At 32.0% G+C, this 21056-nt stretch overlaps 1 protein-coding gene across 1 annotated transcript in view; it reads right to left on the bottom strand.

Moving 5' to 3' along the window:
- KLHL1 (kelch-like family member 1) overlaps window positions 1-21056 on the bottom strand; it is a 215918-nt gene that overhangs the window by 70782 nt on the left and 124080 nt on the right. Inside the window, exon 5 of the mRNA XM_004680304.1 lies at window positions 7727-7939. Coding sequence (XP_004680361.1) covers window positions 7727-7939 — 213 coding nt within the window. The remainder of the gene's footprint in view (window positions 1-7726; window positions 7940-21056) is intronic.

Here is a 21056-nt window from a genome sequence, read left to right as displayed (position 1 = left end):
ATTATTTATGACTCTATTTCCAGGTCTTTATAGGTCAGCTTACTAAATTCACAGGATATGCTGCTTTTCCAGTTCAGTAAAGCCAATTTTGTGACTAGTTTGAGATAATCAGAATCATAGAAATAGAAAAAAGATGATTTATTTAAATATAAACATACCTAGCATAACTTACTCTAAATAAAATTCCATTGTTTATTAGCCTTTATCATTAAGAGTTCCAAAACTTTAATATATATAATCACTTAGATCAGTGCTTCCTTAATGTGTTCTGGAGATACTTTCTATGAGACTTTAATAGCCATTACTTGAAATAATAATTCTCAGATATGCTAGGGATTCCTTATGCAAGATTGTTAAGAGAGTTGAGGGCCTTTATTGTAAAGATCTTTATTTTGAAATGTTAAAGGAAGGATCTGGCATATTGGGTTTATGGGTTTGTTAGCTATTATTAGTAGTAGTTTTAATCATGCAACACTTTTGTGATAAATAACTTCAGATACTATTTGTCCAGGTACAGTGAATTGAGAAATACTAACTTAGAGTAAATCAATGAAAATATTTTAGAGACCAAATGTAGAGATAATAAGGTTTAATAACACAAACTGTTGCTTTAGTAATTTATAGACCCAACTGCAATATTTGTCACTTTATCCTGTGGAAAATATGGGATATCTGGCTTTAAAAATCACACATTTAATCTCTGTGTGTGTGTGTGTGTGTGTGTGTACAAGTATATGTTTAATGTGGATTTAATATGCCCATGTATTGGACAATAACTCTTGGCTAGGTGAATTAATAAAAGAAACAAGAAAGTGGTAAATCATGAACTTGTGAGGGATTTGAAATTTGCAGAAATACCACAATAGGAATGTATATCCTTAGAAATACAAATCAAATTAAAATGGAATTAAAGGTCTTTTAGTAGTCTTTCCAATAACTTTTATATAAAATATATTGAGGAAATATTGCCTTTAGATAAAGATTTACTAGCTATAAATATACTCATGAAAAACTGATTAATAGAAGCAACACATAATTAGCATTTGATCTGTTCTCTCTTCTACTTTTACTTTCTACATGTCAGTGATTAACTTGACCTCGCACATATCCTGATTTAAGTTAAAGCAGTTATTTTTGCATCATGAAAATGAGAATCGTTTATGTAATTATGCCATTTTAACTGCATCAGAAAAAATAGTAGTAAAAATGTCATTTATATAATATTTATTTTTAAATGCTACTTTTCAGTCTATTGACATATTTAATTTTTGAATGTTCTCCAGGAAAACATTTTACACGAAATTAATAGTTAAATTTGATTGAATAAAAATCTGTTTATTGACAATACATGTGAAGCAAAGATAGATCTTCTTTAACAGAAAAATATTAATTATTTATAATGTACTGACTTATGTTGAAGTATCACATACCACAATGACCTCTGTCATCCATGAACCTTGGCTGTATCACCTTCAGGAAAGTCTCTATCATAGAATTGAAGTGGTTAGCAAATGGGGGTATTTGTTTGAATAGTCAATTTCAGCCCTAGATGTAGTAGCAAGTTCTTATGTCTGGTATTTCTCTTAATTTACTTTACAAACTTTCCTTACTTAAACTCCTGGTATAGTTTATGATTCTTTATATAATTTTCCCATGTTGGGTTATCAGATGAGATCAGGCACATTCTGGGTAGAATCACCATAGACTCATGTTGATATTTCAGTGTGTTTCTGTTTCACTGCATGGGTCTTGGCTAGTAAAGTCAGGTATCTACAGATGACACTCTCTCAGGGTTATAATTTGAAATATTTTATGTATTTACTTTTTGAAATTAGTGTTTTATTCCATAGATACTAATCTTGTCAAAGTGACCAATGCCTTTGTTGTTAAATTCAATATCAGTTGTTCTGTTTCATTCTTTTTGAAAAGTAGACCCTGCTTTTGTTACTGTATTTGAATACTTAATTCCTTTCAGTAACTACTACTTTTCTTATTTTTACCTCTAATTTTGTATTGTTTGAATACTTCAGAATAATATGCTTAGTCCTCTTCCCTTATGTGACTTTATTTACTTCTTTGGTGATAATATTTCATATCATGTCTTCAAAAAAAAAAATATATATATATATATGTGTGGCAACAGCTTTCTAATTTATATCTTCTAACTAGACCTTCGTAAGCCTTGAGTGACACATTTAACTGATAAATCAACTTACTTACAGTACAGGCTTCATAGAAATCTTAAAATCAGTGACCATCTCATTCTTTCTCATTGGGGCATTAAAAAAAAAAAAAAAAACTGGAATCATCTCTGATTCCTCTTACTCTTTCCTAAACACTTCTACTTTAAAATATATGTAACTGTGGGGCCCTCCCTGGTGACATTTCAGGTTAAAGCATCTCATTGTGAAGCTATTGAAGCCACTGTAGAATGAATTCATTCTCAGGCCAGGGAGGTGATCCACATGGGGTCTCCTGACCCTCCCACTGCTCCCCTCATCAATGTATTTCAGTAAATGTGCCTTCTCTACTCCCCACTCTGTCTCTGGTGAATCCTCTCAACCCACACACCCCTGGCCTGTACCCCAGATCTTTTGTGCAGAAATAAATAAGTAAATATTAATATTAAAATAATAATAATAAAATAAAATAATAAAGGAAGTACAGAGTTAATCAGATTTTCCTAAATCCCAATTAAAATAACAAAGGTTTAATGATTTAAACAACTTTTGCTTTATTGCAAATGTTTCACAATTCTTCTTGTTCCTCTTGTAAATTATTATATCTTACATTAATTTTATTATTCTCATATAAAATAGGCATGAATAAAAAATGAAATTCTCGTTAAAGTTTAATTGAGAAAAATAATTGTTCTTGAACTATGTGGCCTCTTGGTAAATTCTATGTACATTATTTAATATGTGCAAAATTGCTTGTGAACTAAATTAATATATAATTTCAGCTTTCTTTTTTTCATAGAAAAGAAATGTATTTTCTGATTTATTATTCTAGCAATGAAAATGAAACAGTTTTTTTTCCTGTATCTAGTTTGTAAATTTAGCACATAGGTATAAGATATTTTGATAAATATGTATTTTAAGAATAAATCTACAGCACACTTACTACGATGAAGTAAAACACGTCAGAAAAATAGATTCTTAAATACACCCAGAAAGAAACTAAGCATCTCATATATCTTGCATCAACTTATCACAGGAGCATGCATAGTTACCCAAACAACTGCATTATTGACTGTGTGACAAAAAAGCCCATGTGTTGGTGAAGTTAGGGAAAAGAGGGTTGAACTGAAAATACCACAGTGCCAGTGCCAGCCATTGATGGTGGTGTGAAGGTGGAGAATGGGCAACTTGTGGGTTCCCGTCTGTAGGAGTAGCATGATCCTAGAACTCCTACACAGAAGTGGAGGAATGACACATAGCCAAAGCCTCTTCCTGACACTGGAAGTCTTACTTGGACATTGACTCCCTGTCATTTCTCTCAGCCTAATTTTTTCTGGAAATGATAACAGCTTTTTGGAGCAGTTGCTAGAAGGGACTATGAAAACTGTTGTTTGGCTGTACTGCATTTGAAGTAACACACCTTTGTAATGATCTAAATAGGATAAAAGTGGTAATATCAAATATAAAAGGGGTTGTAGCAATAAAAAAAAAATCCACTTTCAGAGAAGTTGAGACACAGCAGTAGGGTCAGACCTTTACAGAAGTTGAGATACTTGATAGATTGTAGCAAAAATAAAGCCGTAAAATAAAGCTGTTGAGATTAGGTTATAATTTCTCTTCTACTCTCTTAATTTTCGAAAGAGAATAGCATACATAGATGCACACATTCTCTCTTTCTCTCTCTCTACCACTGTTGGTGAGAATGTAAATTGGTGTAGCCTAAATATAAAATAGTATGAAGATTAAAACTAAAGACTGATTCACATGAATAAGTCATACACGCACACACCCACACACATATATAAGTCACACAGATATACACATACACACAGCATACATATACATACACACAGCATTTATAGTATATACATATACATGTAGTATGTATATGCAGCATATCATATATGTACCACATATTATATGTACAGTGTATAAATACGTGTAGTATGTGTGCAGCACATATGTGTTATATATGTTATGTGTGTTATGTGTGTACATATCTTTTGTAACATCAATACTGCTTAGTTTCAAAATTTGCTAATATAAAAACTTTTGTATTTTCTTATGCTGTAACTTGAACTATGAGTATCTGGGTGAGTTAAATGATCATATTGGAGATAAATCTAAGATTTTAGAAGCAAGCATTTGTACATTTCTATTTTAAAGACATTAATGTAAGGTTATTAAAATTTTTAGGAAGGAGTAAGATCTCACAATTTTTAAAAAATGCTATTAGTTTTTGTGAAGACTATCTCTTTGATGATAATATAGTATAATTAATTAATCCTAAGGCAAGCAAATCAATGTGATAAACAACAAACCTGTTGAAGAGGTAACAAAGACTGGTAATGGATTTTGTTAATGTATTAGGTTAATTATTTTTGTTTTGTTAATTTGTCAGAATTTTTTATAGTGATAAACTAGATAATATGCAGTAAGTATTTATGGTGATATACTTTCAGAATTGTTGGATTGATCAGAAATAGTTTACTTTAGGGAACTAAAATCAAACAAAACATAAATTACTCATGATTTTAATCTACCCTACATATCTTACATTGTGATTTATACATTTTTATATTGATTTCCTCATTGTCACCTTGCCTGTTTTTTCATTAGATTTTAAAGGCTATAATTTAGAGGTTATAATTTTTACAGATAATTATCACTTATGTCACTGGTCTCATCAATTTCTGTATTTTCAGTGGAGTAAGAGTTTGAAGACTTTCCTTACTCATATTGATATTACCACTGTACACAATATTTTAGAATAAACTTATTACAGCATTTCATGGAAATAATGAGTTTAAAATAGAGGGTTCTGTTTCCTAAATTTAAATTCTTGACTGTACTGGTTATTTTGATATGATTATTATTAGATTAAACCATATATGTTTTTAAAATAGGTAATCTTTGTTTATTTACTGCAAACTTTTCTCCCCACATTGTGCTTAAGTAAATAAAATTAAATGTTCATACACACGCATACACAGACCAATACACTTTATCACATACTCACTTAAGAGGCATGCGTATCATGCTTAGAAAGTTGTAGTTCAGTCATCTGAAGATAAATATTATCATTTCCAAGAAAATGAAGCAAGATGATCTCTAACCTCCTAAATAAACTCTGTGATAAGAATAATTTTTTCTGAAGTCCTTTGGCATAATTTGTCATATACAAAACATATTTTCTTGGTTTTTAGAGTAGGTGCTAAGTAGAGAAGAACACACCAAGAATATGCATATATAATAAATAACCTGTGTACACACTTCAATGATAAATATTAGGAAACCAGTTTAAGCAAATGGAAATGTTAGTTACAAATGCTAAAACAATATAGCGACATTTTCTTCTGTTGAATCTTTTAAAGAGGAAATATAGAAAAATCTAATATATGGAAACTATTATGCAAACTCTATCTCTCACTTATTTAAAAAGATAATAGAAGACCTTCACTGATTCTTAAACTGTAACTCAATTATATATTTCATTCATTTTGCTCTTTCCTCTAATCCTTTCTATAGCAAAGTCAATTGCATGTATTTCAGTGACAGAGGACTTCAGAAGAGGATAACATTAATGCTGGTGCTTCTGAGTCTTTTTGTCTTTTTTCTTTTTTTTACTAATCTTTTCTGAAGCTCATTTTGTCTACCACTCTTCAATTAAAATCCATATTTGCTATAACACTTTCATTATAAATTCTATATCAAATAACTATAGTTTTTATTTTATACTATCATATGTTAACTTATAGAGAATAATGACTATCAAAATATGTTATCTTGTGAACATAAAAATAAATAGAGACACAGTGGACTTAGTAATGAAGAATCATTAGAATAATGATTATGAGAAATGATTGTGCTCAAGTTCTAAGTCTTTGGTCAGATATTTCATAACTATAAGAAAAGCCTATCATTGTAATCTAAATTTATTCTTTGGAACTAATGATTTTTCTTGTTTTCTTTGTTGAAGAAGTCTTTCATTTTACTTTTTTCAAGATTTTTTTTTTCTATGCAGCCACTAAATAGAAGTATAAATACTGAGAGCTGTACAATGCTTACAGATTATTTAGTTTGGATTTATCTTGAAGTTTTAATTAATTTACTAATTAGTCATAGAAATTTCTAAGTCTTCTTTGTTTTTTTTTCTACTATCACTTCATCATAACCAATTAAGATTTATTCAAGAGACACAAGGTTGACCCAGCATTCAAAAAATGTATTGTCATTCACCAAAGCGACAAAATAGAAGATAAAATATATGAAATTAACACATGCATAAAACATTTATTTAAGGTTCAACATCCACCCATGATAAAATACCGCAACTTGGAAGTAGTAAGAACAGATGTAAGAATAATAAAAGATATATATATATATATATATAAGAATAAAAAGATATATATATATATATATATCAAACTCACAGCTAATCATAGTCAGTGTTGAAAAACAAAGTATTTCCTTGAAAATCATGTATAAGACAAGGAGGTCCACTTTCAATACTACTATTCAAAGTAATATTGGAAGTCTCAGCTAGAGTGATCAGGGAATAGAAAAAAATATAAAGGGAGTTCAAATTGGGAAAGAATTAGCAAAACTATAAATTTTTGCAAATGACATGATAATTTATATCAGAAATCCTAAGGATTCCACCCATGAAAATGGCCCAAAAAAAAATCCAGAAAAAAACATTTTATTGAAGATTGGAAAAATGGAACCCTTGTATACTATTGACAGGTTTGAGACTGGCCCTGCTCCTATGGTAAACAGTGCAGAGGTTTCTCAAAATATTAAAAGTACATCAACTGTAACATACACCATCTCCTTCCTAGGTATCTACCTGAAGAGTGAAAACCACTAAGTAGAAGAACACACCTGATATTTATTGCAACATTATTATAATAAAAGCTGAAGTGCCCAATGACAATTGAGTAGATTAGATGTGATATGTGATATATACATCACTTACTATGTGTGTATATGTATATGAAATAATACTCAGCTATAAAAAAAAGATAAACTCTCACCATTTGCAACAACATGGTTGGGACTACAGGGGATTATGCTAAGTAATGTAAACCTGGAGAAAACAAATATCGGATGAACATTTATATGTGGATTCATGTATCTGTAACACAGGAAAGTAGAGAAGTAATTATGGTAACACTTTAAAAATATTCCAGTTACTGCATGAGTTTCAGTGCTTCATATGTATTATCTAAACTGCTCCTCACAAAACCTTTGCGTGGTAGTGTACAAGTTTATTGTCAACGTGAGGAATCTGAACATCAGGAGATTTAGGCAATATTCTCAAAGTCAAATAACTATGAATCAGTAAGTGACAGAGTTTGGGTGCAGACCCATAATCCAACGCCGTAATTTTTCCGCCATCAAATTTACCTCACCGAAAATACTTACCTTAGAAAGATTGCAATAAAAACAAAAGGTGAGTAAATAATCACAGTGTTTTATGATGTTGTTTTTATTATGTATTCTTGGCATTTCATAGCACTTAAAATAGTGTCATGGGCAGTTACCTGTGGAGGAAGCAGTGGTAGTCTTATAAAGGCAAGAAGCATGCTCAAGTCATTGCATCTCCTCTGAATGTCATACTTGACCCACATCATTAATGCATGGAAGATGGTTTCTTCATCAGGAACATTTACATCATCACTGGCCAGGAGTTTATGGAGTTCCTCTGCTGGAAGCAGTAAAAACTCTTGATTTCTCATAACTTCCATTATGTTTTCCTGCAGGGAGAAAACATCTTGGCATAAATTCGGTTTCACTTTTATTTAGTTAGCAAAGCATCTCAGAAAGAAATGAGAAGCGTAGTCAATAACCTTTATTCTCATTATAACATAATCCTTGAGACTTAATCCTTCAGAAACTAGAAGCTGTTAAGATGAAAGCATTGTAATTGTAATTGAAGTGTAAATGTATCTGAGACAGCACAGATCTTGTAATAACTGGAGGATTATAATGGTGAGCTTTGTTATGCAGGCAGAATGTACTAAGTGATTAAATGTTCATGTTTCAAGTGGCCTGCTATGTAAGATTTGGTGAATATGAAAAGGGTAGTATTTCAAAAAAAATTAAAATGCATCCATATATACATGAATCAGGAAGCAGGAATAAAATTATACAGAAAGAAGTAACATTAAAAGACACAAACTAAAAGATTGCTTATACAGAAGCAAAAAAAAAAAAAAAAAAAAAAAAAAAAAAAACAAGTCAAAGTCACAAAATCCCAGTTGATCTACCCTTTTATTATCTCTCATACCTCCCTCCTCTCATGACAATTTTTGGCTTAATTCAGAATCCCGATTATTTTCTTCCTGATTGCTGCTATAACCTCCTAATTACTATGCCTGATTCTATTCTTAGATTATCTTTTGCATCCCCTATAATAATGCTGGAATGATATTTCAAAAACACAAATGTATTTATGGCATTACTCTTTGTGTTTAGTTTGTTCTGCCCTTGTCTTTTAGTTCAAATCGCTTGGTTCAGCTGGTACTGTATGATCAGACCTCTCCCATATTCGAATATTTCATTTCCTTGTATGTCTCAATCACAATTATTATTTTTAGCTTATCATGCTTCTTGACATACACACTTTCCTTCATCCCATAGTATAAAATGACATTTACCCATCGTGTTTTCCTAAATCTGTGTGTGTGTGTGTGTGTGTGTGTGTGTGTGAGTGACTCATTGCTAAAGCTGCCAATTGTATATCACAAGTTCTCCATTCAATCCTGTTTAGCCCGGCTTCCCCTCAGCTATCTATACCAATATATAACTATGATTTATGGTCGATGCAGCATTTCCAGTCTGTAGCTTAACACACTTATTACAAATAGTAAGATCCTTGAGACAAAGAACTTGATATTTAGCCTTGTATATCTAGACCCTGGAATATAGCAATGAATAGTAGATGTTAACTGACTTTGTATCAATCTTTGTAGAGAAAATAAAATGATGAAAATAGTACAAAGAGCTACAGCGGTGTGAAAATATTTAAAAACTACTTGTATAAAACCCACACTTTAGCAACAGAGGCTTCTGAGGCTAATATACATGGTTTTTCAAGGGAGGGATCAGTTGTACTATCTGTTTTTTTTTTTTTTTTTTAGTTGCCCCAATGTCTTGTGAGACAACTCCAAGGAAAAATTAAAAATGGTTTCTCAGATCATAGTTTTAAAGCCATTGCTGTGGAGAAATGTTGTTAAGGTACTTATTTTTAAATAAAATCTGAAACAGAATGAGACTAGGTCTCTCCCCCAAATATCATTGTGACTATGCTAACTTAGACTAGGGCATTTGACAAGTGCCCAGTAATTAGGGTGTCCAAACAGATTCAAACTTGTATTTGAAAAGAGGTAGTGATTATGATAGTCCTTGAATTGAATCCAAGACTTGAAGAGCCTTCAGCTTTTACCAGAGAATGCCAACTTTTAATTTTAGGTCATCTGATACATTTAATTGGCAATACTAAATAACATATCCCAACACTTGTTTTATCCTCTATTTCTGCTGTGCCTAATACAGTGCTCTATAAATTATAGATGCCCAATAACTACTGATTGAACAAATTGAATCTTCTGAGATTTTTTTCATCATATTTATCTAAGAACCTACAGTAAGATTAAGGTTTTTTCAAAATCTTTGCAACTTTATTATCTATCCATTTTCTCAGTTATTCAAAAATCTATCCCCGCATTAAACCACACGAAGAATAGTATAGCCAGACCATCAGGATATAGTAAAGGGTACCATAAAAAAGCAAGTCTATGAAACTCTTATTGGTGTCTATCATAAAGACATTGTTAAAGGCATATTTCATTATATTTTATAGTGTTCACTTTATGATAACCCTTGGGAGAAATTTCTATCAGGTTTTAGTAGCAGGAATAATTGCACTTCTCCTGAGTAAATTGGTTTGCTTTTAACATGGATGTTGTAAATTATGAAATTGATAAGATTTCTTTTTTTTTTTTTATTTGGCCTCCAGGAAACTAATAGTGAAATTGAAATCTACCTGACAGAAGGCTACAGCCTTTTAGCTTGGCTTCCTTTTCAGACCGTTTAAATAATAGGTTCATTTAATATTACTATTAACAGATTTTCTTTTATTCCTGCATCTAATGTAGAATACCATATTATCATAACTTTGTATCTTTGTAAGTCATGCTGTATCTTTTGGGAACAGGCAATATTGTTTGTAAAAAAAATGCTATAAATAAACTAGACATTAGGAGTTAGTATCAGATATTACTGAATACATCACTCTGACTGATATATTGTAGATTATGTTTTTTCATGTATTTTGGGGTTCTGAAGTTCTCTTTGCTCTTTTTTCCTTCACCTATCAAGTCTTTTATTGATATTCTATTTAGTGTTTTTCCGTTATTAGCAATCTAGCTACTGGAAACTTTTTTTTTTAATTCCTGTCTATTTACTAAGGAAAAAATCAATACATACTAACATTTTTTACACTACTTGTGCACATTAGATAGCTCCTTGTCTTCTTCTATGTAGGTCAAGTATTGAAAGATACTAAACTCTCTGACTTTTTTAGTCATTTGTTAATCATTTTTTTCTTAGTTAATTAAAGAGTGTGTTTTACATAGGAAAAAAAAAAAAAACACTTAACATAATGCCCTGGATAATTTTGGTGAGAACAAAATGCAATACTATCAGGGAATTTACTACCACACTTGTAAAACATTTTGTGCCTAGAGATTGACTGTTGTCAACTCTTTAGAAGCAGATTTTTCAAGTGGACCTTCAACATTAGGTAGGAACATACATTAGAAAATAGCAAATGGAAATATATAGTATTCTAACCAGAGGAGCCAAATAACTGAACAAATAAACACGATAATATATCATGAAGTGTCATATTGATATGTTTGCCTCCCACAGAGATGAAGGAAATTACATTGAAAGGGAGATGTATTTATTTTTTACATTTAACTATATATTTGGAATGATGTAACATTGGTTCACATTTTGTTATGTAATTCAGAGGTGTTTGATGGTGATTGTGATGTGTGCCCAAGCACTCTAAAGTTTCCTAGTTGTAATTTCCCATGTCAATGTAATTTTTTTCTGATTTGCTTTCACATGCAATTGAGATAAGGAAAAAAATTTCTGGACTTTACAAAGTTTTTGTTTTTGTTTTACTTTTTATTTATGTATGCATACAAGATCTGGGGTATAAGATGTGGGAGGGTGATAGGATTCACCAGAAACAGAGTAGGGAACAGAATAGACAGATCCACTAAAATACACTGCTGAGGGAGCAGCCAATGAGACTGGAGAGGTCTGCTATGCCATGTGGGTCAACTCCCTGACCAGGGTTCGAACTCATGCTGCAGATGGCAAGATAGTGCTGAGATTTAACCCACTGTGCCATCAGGGAGGCCCACTAGACTTTAAAATGTTATGAAAATATTTGCAATTATTTGGGAGGGAATTTTAGACTTTATAATTTGTTCTGCTTCAGATATTGGAGAGCTGTTGTTCCAGTATTTCAATCTGTGGTATATAGTCTCAATTAATGCAGGAGAAAGGAGCATATTTTTTCAATTTCATTATGAACAAAACTCAGTCAGCTAGACAATTATTACTTATGTGGATTTGAGAGAAAAAGTAACTAAGTATAATTCAAACATGTTAATTGTGTTGTGTTTATAGATCATTATACATGAAATCATTAGAATAGTAGTATTTTATAATTATTAATAACTCATACTTCTACTTGGTAGAACTCAAAGAGTTCAAATGAATGTCTTTTCCTTCCTTCATATATGGTTCAACATAGGTCTTTGCTAAGTTTCGCTTAGGGCTATATAGATATCTTAAGAATGTAGCAGTTGGAAATTTTAGGAGTAAAACTAAAATGTCTGCACATTTTTATGAAAGCCACATGTTTGTGCCAGTCCATCATGAGACAAGAGCATACCTATATATTCAAAGCTACTTCTTTTCACTTCTTTTCATTACAAGTATCTAGGATACTGATTAAAATAAAAGAACATTTTAAAGAAGCTACTAAGCTTGATACTTGATGAAAATAATGATCCTCTACAACCTCACTAGAAAATAATATTTTATTGAAAGATACTATTCTCATATTTCTTGTAAGAACCTCCTGCAAACTGTTTTACTTTATAATTTACTTTGATGTGCAAGAATACATACATACATACATACATACATACATATATATATATATATATATATATATATATATTAATGTTGGTGATCACTCTGGACATACAGAAAATTAAGAGAGAATTTATTCTTATTTTAAAATATTCTTTTTCTTCAAGACCAAGAATTATTTGGTCAATGTCGATTCTTACAGTATTTTATTCTTATGCTTGAAAGTATCAATACTTTTCTGGGAAAGTCTGTTATATCAATAATCAGAAATAACCTCACAGTTGAGTTAAAAGGTATGTGTAGAAAAAGGAATGAGTATGAAAATTGCTTACTTAACTGCATTGATTATTTTCTTGCAAAAAAAGGCATTAGTGTTTCCCACCAAAAAATACATTATCAATTGCCACTTCAAGGTATGAATTTTAATTATAATTTGGGCATCTATATATAACTTAATAAAAAGACTTAGACTATTTCACTTCTGGGCTGGACTAATTTATTAGCTTCTTATAACCAACTAAAAAAATTAAAAAATCACAGCACAGTGTATGCTTTTACATTTAACCTCTGTTAAAGCATTGTAAAAGTAGACATATTTGTAATATTGTCAGAATGTCAAGTAAAAATAAACAAAGTACAAAAATTCTTCCCACAATAACTATAAAATAGAAATTAATGAGAGTATCCTTTACTGCATATAAAAGATGTTTACTTTATGTAAAAGGATGCTAATAGTTATACAAATATATTTATTCTTGAAATAACAATAATTCAATACATGCTATTAATTCATCTCTCAGCTAATAAAGGAGTCATTCTCTACAATTTAAAAAATATTGATGCATATAATACATTAAATTTAAAAGCTGGTGCTAAACATAATTCCATGTCATGTTCTTACACTCTAAAAATGTATGCTTTATAAGTAAGATGGTGTTTTTTTTTTTTAATACAGTAAAAGGACACAAGAAGTACACAGAAAATAATTGAAGCTCATACCTCATGTAGGTTATATTCATTGCTATTCCAGAGATTTTCAGTATGGAAATGACTCTTCATTATACCTAAATTCACTTTAAAGATATATTTTAGCACTTGATCTAGTCAATAATCATTTTTTTCTGATTATTTATTGTGTATAGAATGGTTGGCTTATACATATATATATATTTATATATGTGTATATATTTATATATGTGTATATATATATATTTATATATGTGTATATATATATATTTATATTCCACACAATTTTGTGGATTAAAAGAACATCAGTGGAGTACCAAATATTGCTCCAAGATAGAAGTCCAGGCAAAGGATGGCTTGGCTGGTGTTTAGTTCCAGGTTTCTCAGAAACAATTAAATATTTGGGCCTCCCTGGTGGTGCAGGGATTAAAGTCTCAGAGCTGTCATGCAATGACCAGTCACTGCAGCATGAGTTGATGCCTGCCCAGGGAGGTGACCCATATGGCACGGCACCGCTCCTGTCTCACCTGTTTCTGCTCCCTACTCTGTCTCTGATGAATCTTCCCCCAGCCCCCCCTCCCAACACACACACTTCTGGCCTACACCCTAGTTCTTGTATGCATAAAGAAGTCTTTTTAAAACATTAAAATACTGTCAAGTGTTTCTTTATGGAATTTTTGAGAACGAGTCAATTTTGAGACTCAGTCAGGCCATTGCAAGAATTGAATTGTCTGTGGTTGGGAGGATGGAGGCTTCCATTTCTGTAATGCTGCAGCTGAATGTCATTGTCAGCTTCTTGCATTGCTAGACTTACTGCCTCCCTCCATCCTTAAATCCAGCAAAGGCAGTTTGAATCCTCCTGCTTCTGCTCTCTCCCACCTCCCTGTCTGCTTCATCTCTCTTCTTTGGTATTCTCTCACATCTCTCTGACTGACTCATCTGACTTCCTTTTCTGTGTTCAGGCATTCATGTCATATGTAATCCTAAATAATCACTCTATCTTAAAGTTGTTTGATTAGTCACCTTAATCCATCTACAAAAAAATCCCTTCACAGCAATATCTAGATTAGTGTTTGAATGAATTGCTAAAGAATTTGGGCTGAGAGAGAATTCTTTATAATTCTATCACCGTTGCCTGACTTTCAATTTTGCTGGTTGCCCAAAACGTAGAGGGTAGAGCTGATGGATGAAGCATAACCCTCACCAAGTTTGTCATTCAGGTAAGATTCACCATGCATCTAATTATTCTGAAAATTCTACTTGGGAATGTAAATATAAAGATAAAAAAGGTATGTCCCAACCCTCAAAGAATTCAAAATATTTTGAGACACTTTATAAATTGAAAAAGGAGAAAGCAAATCTGGCTATTTAATCAATGACATAACTAACATGAACTAGCTGAGTACCATTTTCCTCAAAAGTGCTACTAACTACATTGACAATTTATTGAAAATGGAACAATAAAACATCATTTTAAAAGTCAGTGCTAGAAAACCTTCAGTTCTCAGAGGGCCCATTAGTGCTTTTGACCAATACCCTAGTCAAAAAACTCATCCTCTCGGTCAAAAAAGAGGCTCAGAAATGCTGAGAAGCAGTTTCGTTTCTGGATATGTTTCACTATGCTGTGGTGACAGGATCCTGAACTGCTGGACATTTCACATGCTGACTTGTACCAAATGATGCTTTAACTTTAAGCAGGTTTGTGATACAGCCAGGCATCCTGTATAGCAGCTCATAACAGAGGCTTGTGACTTTAATGAAAAAAAGTATAGAACTTTTTTCAAAATCACTTTATCCAGTAGCCTGGAGTGATCTTTGAGAGCTGATTAGTTTGCTGTCAAAATGAAGGAGGTGATATTATTAAACTTAGGAATGGTGATGCCTTTTGGACAGACCAATACAAACCCTATTTTCCCCGGTGCCTAAAGAGGAGGGAGGAAGGCAGACTATGGTATAGCTATACTGGAGTTAGTCAGGATAGTGACTAAAGGAAACACTTTTCATAAACAAAACTCCAAACAGCTCTCTTGGTTGCCCATTTTGTCTGAAACAAGAGGGATGATCTGTTATACATGAAATTGTGAACAATGGTAAATAGCTTGGCTAACTTCTGAGAAACCTGAAATGAAGAGTGGTAAAAAATAGTGAAGAGATCTGGAGTAATCTTATATAATTAGATCTACTTGTTTGAGAACAACTAATTATCTTTCTTGAATGCGCAGAAGAATGCATCAATTATAGAAAAGAGCCTTGAACATCATGTAGAGAGAGTAACTTATGCCATAAACATCAGCTTCCTTTCCTTAGTCACCTCAGTGTTTCTACAATCTACCCACGAAGAGATGACCAAGTTATTCAAGATATCAGCTTTCTTGGAACTGAAACTATGAGCTCCTACTCAACAAGACTGATGCACATATCACTGCTAATTCCTAATATGGCACAACTAGTTGAGGGAGATAAGCTAGTCAGCTGGTACAAAGTAGACTATGTAGGATCCCTTCTATTTTGCAGGAGGCAGGGAGTTATCTTATGGAACAGACACTGTATGTTGTATATTGGCTTGCCTTCATCGCTCCACATCATCCTATGAACTAAACATTCCTGATCTGTTAATAAAGCTTGGCAACATTTTCTTGGAGTAAAGAACCAATTTTATGGTAAACACAGTGCAATTACAGGCTCATAACAGTGAGATTAATTGTTCTTGCCATACACTTCCTCACCTATAAACATCAAACTTGAAACATTATGTAGAAGGCTTGGGTAAAACACAAGATTTTGGGGAATGTAGCATGTGAGATTGGGCACAGTCATCCAAGACACAGTACTTGTGTTGAATCAAGGCTGATATTTAATTCTGCTTCTCCAAGAGTTAGAAATCATGGGATAGAGAAAAAAAAATGTAGATATAAGAATAACGTTTCTCATCATTACTCCCAGTAAACTTCAACTTTGGTTTTGTTGAGCAAGAGATCCTCGGTCCTTCCGAAGCTGGCAACTCTGTCAATAGACACAGTTAAGAATTTCATTGTACTAGAATCTGGAATATCTCTATGGCTAAACAGATACTGAAGAAAAGGAAAAAAAAAAATACATAGTGGTTTAAACTTTGCTCTCTGATAAGCAGGCAACCAGGTAAATTGACAGATGACTCATTTTCTTTTATCCTCACAATGGACAAATATGAGTCATAATAGTTCTATATGACCTGTTTGGAATACATTTCTCATTGTTAAACTGCCAAATGTATTTTATTTTTAATCTATGAAGAGCTCAGAATGACTCTACCTTGTATTATTTCCCTTCAATTTTGTCACACTGAAATGGCATGTCCCTGCAAAATTGTGGCCCATTAGCTATCCACTGATTTCTGTTTTCCACAAGGAAAAACAAGAAAAATTGAGATCATTTTTTCTTGAAGTAATGTAATAAAGTAATTCAACTTACATTAACACAAAGACTCATGGACTATTTGTACTTATAAGCTGCTGATCAAGCAAACATTGAATATAAATAGTTGAATAGGATATATCATAAATATCTATGAAATGTCTATGACACAGAAAAGGCAGGGAAAGTAAAATTTTAAGAAAGAGATTTTGATAGTACTGAAAATACAGAAAGTTCAAAGAATGAAACAGAAAAACCCCATAGATTTGCCATTAGTATTCTTACAGAGTACTTTTAGTTAAGTGGTAAGTAGACATCGTAAGAATGTTAAAGCTTAAAAGTAAATCTAAAGCTAGCAGAACTAGACTATTCTTTTGAGAACTGTGATGCTAAGAAAGAAGAATTTAATACCATAGTTTTTCAATGATGCCATTTATTCTTTTAAAGTCACTAACCATCTACATGACTATATCCTCAATAATTATCTCAAAGCCTGGATCAATTTCATATATATATATATATATATAATGTGTGTTCTGAGACCATTGCAAATCAGAGGGAAGAACAAATTAAGGAAAAACAGGATATAATACTGATAAGAGAACTCAAGAAAAGGTAAGGGAAAGGGAGAGCTAATGAAAGACCTTAAAACAGTACTTCCTATGTAAGAAAAAAAAAATGATAGTAACACTTTAACCACACTTCAATAAATATAACTTGTTAATACTCTAAAATACAACTCCGGCCTTTAGTTCTTATAGTTTATTTCTGGATACATACAGAATTCTATTGAATGGAGGTAAAGAAATATGAAAGTAAATATATAAAGTAGAGAGAAGAGTTAGAATCCAAGGGACATAGTATAGAGACTTTAGCTAGCATATAAAAATATTATAAATCATGATATCATTTATTTAATTTGTTATGTTTATTTAAAGCTATATGTAAAGACTTTTGACTCTAAAAACATACTCAAATTATCAAGCTTAGCTTTAATTCAAGACATTTGACCACTATAGTTTTATATATATACTAATATATATATATATATATATAAACAAACACAAAAGACCATAAAATATTATGAAAACAATTATATATTCATTATTTCATGAGAAATATGCATTAAATATTGGGGGTTTAACTTTGCTGAAGTCAAGGAATATGAAATAGAAAATTCCTGTCACGTTTATCTTGCTTAAATTTTTAAAATCAACTAGGGAATTGTTAGGTAGATCTGAAATGATCGTTATGAAGATTCTGACCTAGAGAATAATTGATTTTGAATATTAGAAGAAATTTATATGTATTTCAGCTAGATATCTATCATGCAAATCCCTCTTCAATATCCATACACATTTCCAACATGATCTTTTCTCCCTTTAAAGGGAGAACTGACACTGAATACTTAAAATCTTTATAGTGAATTATAATCACTCCCCATGTAACTTACTCTACTGGCCATGGTACAAAACTTCATACATTAATTACATGATTCACATTTTAAAAAGGCAATTCAGGGGCCTCCCTGATGGTTAAAGGGGTTCAGACTCAGCACTATGAAGCTATCAGCAGCTACTGCAGCACAAGTTTGATCCCCAGCCAAGCAGGTGACTCATATGGCACAGCAGACCCCTCCTGTCTCCCCTACTGCTCCCCTCAGCAGTGTATTTCAGTAGATCTGCCTGTTCTTCTCCCCGCTCTGTCTGGTGAATCCTCTGACCTACACCCCTGCTCTTGTAAGCATAATAAACTTTTAAAACATAATAAAACCTTTAAATATTGCAATTCTCACAATATCTTTAAAATGTAGGAACCTGTGTGATCATTCATGTTTGTCATTTGAGGAAACTTCAGTGCAGAGAGATTAATGCTCTAAGTAGATCAGCTAGTATATGGTTGAGAAGGTCTTCAAAGGGTTTTCATTCTATCTCTGGGTTCACAGGTCACATTAAGTTACATTGTCTCTCAGCATGCTTAAATACTGCTGAACTATATTGAGGTTGTTACAAATATCATGATGTGATTGCTTTAATTTTGTTTTGTATTTACCTCAAATAAATGTTAGTTCTCTGTGATAGCTCCCATGCTATCTTGTTTGCATTATGGACTAGCTTCTAAAAACAACAACAACAACAACAACAAAAAAAACTATAGAAAACAAAACAAAACCATGTTTGTCCAGAAGAAAAGAGACTGCTGAGTAATTAAATCTGCAAATTTTATATTCTATTCATTTTATTTCTTATCTCTAAACCACATAGCACACATGGAACCATTTATCTAGGCTGGTTCTGAAGTCTGTATAGATATCCATCAGAAGTCTTCAAACAAGGGTCTTTTGTAACCTAACAATGTGAAAAGTATGTAAATGTTGTTTTTCCAGTTGTGATATGCAAACCTTGTGTTTACAAGTAGTAATAATCCTGATAATATGGCAGTGATATTTGACTTCCATAAGTTTATAATCACCACCCTTTAATTTTTAATTCAATTTTTAAAATTACATATGAAAAGAGCAGAACATTATAATGTGGATCTTATCTTATCCATTTAATTGTAAATTGACAGTTTACTAGGGTGCTTACATGTCATTTATGGCTATTAATTTTGAAAAGTAGGTGTAACAATTTGTCTCTGTCATTAATTTACAAAATGGTTATAAATTATCATCGTGTGACAAAATGGTTATAAATTATCATCATATTATGTATGTGTTAAATTATGGATTTTAAAAAGTAAAATTGTCCCTGACTTTAATAGATCTAGCCTATGTGAGGACCTTGAGTTCCTGCCAACTCATATCATCTGAGATGGTTAGAATGATGAAAAACCTGTGATTTCAAGGTTTATTAGATTCCAAGATATTGAAATTCTTTTTTAATGCTCATCATGGTGAAAATAATAGTAAAATCACTCCCTTTTTGTAGATAACAAAATGGAGGTGCAATAGCTTTCTTACTTTAAGTGTTTCCGAATTGGTTGTGATAAAATCCAGGCAGTCTGTTTTCAAAGTCTTAATGACATTCTACACTAGTGATTTAACAAATAATTTAATGATAGATGGTGGAAGTCAGTAAAATTTTTATACTAACACCACGATCCAGTAAGTAATTTGGCATGATTGCCACTCTAATAAGTTGATGCCTCTGGATTAACCCAGTGAACCAAGTTTTCCCATGGAATTTAAATAACTGGCCTATGTATGAATCCTGATTAGTTAAGTGGCCTCACACAGTAAATTTTTAATAGGTAGATCCACTATTTGTTTTCTTTCCTTCTTAACAACCCATGAGAAGTGCCACTTAGTAAGCAGTCACTGAAATTCAACAGGATTCATCAAGTGATTTTCTGACGAGTTTGGACATTCAAATTTCAGAAATAAGGCTATTTTTGTGCCTCTAGTTTCCTGGGGGAACTTTCATTAGCTAAAAGTCATCAGAAGAGTCATGATGCATATCTTTGATTTTATTCAGTGGAGCAAGAAAAAGGGTCCACAGAGCAGGCTTACAGGGAAGTAATGAGAAAATTTCTCTGTTTATTTTTCCTGCAAAAACACTAGATTATGGTGGATTTTCAAATCAACATGTAGGAAAACAGAATAGGAACATCATGATTAATATAAAACTCACTTAAATGTTTTTTTCAGTATTTTTCTGTGATTCCTTTTGTATGTTTTTGAATTTTATACATTTTTAGGATCATTTTTTATGATGGTACTTGCATTCCTGAAATTTTTTCTAGAAACAATTAACTGACATAAAATGATTAATAATATTTTTTTTTGTGGCAGCATTCTCATTTCAGGTGATTCTAAAATGCTTTTCTACCTCTGTGAATGCTTGATTAGATTAGAAATTCTTGTGTAGAAACATCTAAGTGGTACAAGGTTTAGCAACATGGCAAGATAATTAATTACAATTTAAGCAGTCATAATCTTTTGAAGAAACTGGAGATGATGGAGGAAACAAAAAAATATGCTGGTTATAAGGAAAGAGAACTGTTTTTGGGGTCTTGTGAGGAGTTGTGGCTCTACACTATAAGGGAAGGAAACCAATTCATTGAATTGAATTGAGTCTTTTCTTATTTGCATTTTCCCTTCTTATGTGTGTCCCCACTAGGGCTTTGATTACTGATCTGCACTTCTGGTTCTTTTATGCAGTCCAGGGTCTTTGATAGCAAAACTGTCCTTCTGGTTGTTGTTGTTCAGCACCCCCAATTCTTTGTTAATTGGTTCTACCAGTTTTTGCTATTATACCTGCCAGGTCCTTGATTGCTAATTGGCACTTCTGGGTTTTGTTACCTGGTTATAAATTCTCAAGTAAATGGAACACC

The sequence above is a fragment of the Condylura cristata genome, unplaced genomic scaffold (assembly GCF_000260355.1).
Source record: "Condylura cristata isolate star-nosed mole 26May11 unplaced genomic scaffold, ConCri1.0 scaffold00010, whole genome shotgun sequence".
Classification (NCBI taxonomy): Eukaryota; Metazoa; Chordata; class Mammalia; order Eulipotyphla; family Talpidae; genus Condylura; species Condylura cristata.
This window is presented reverse-complemented; position numbering and strand designations above follow the sequence as displayed.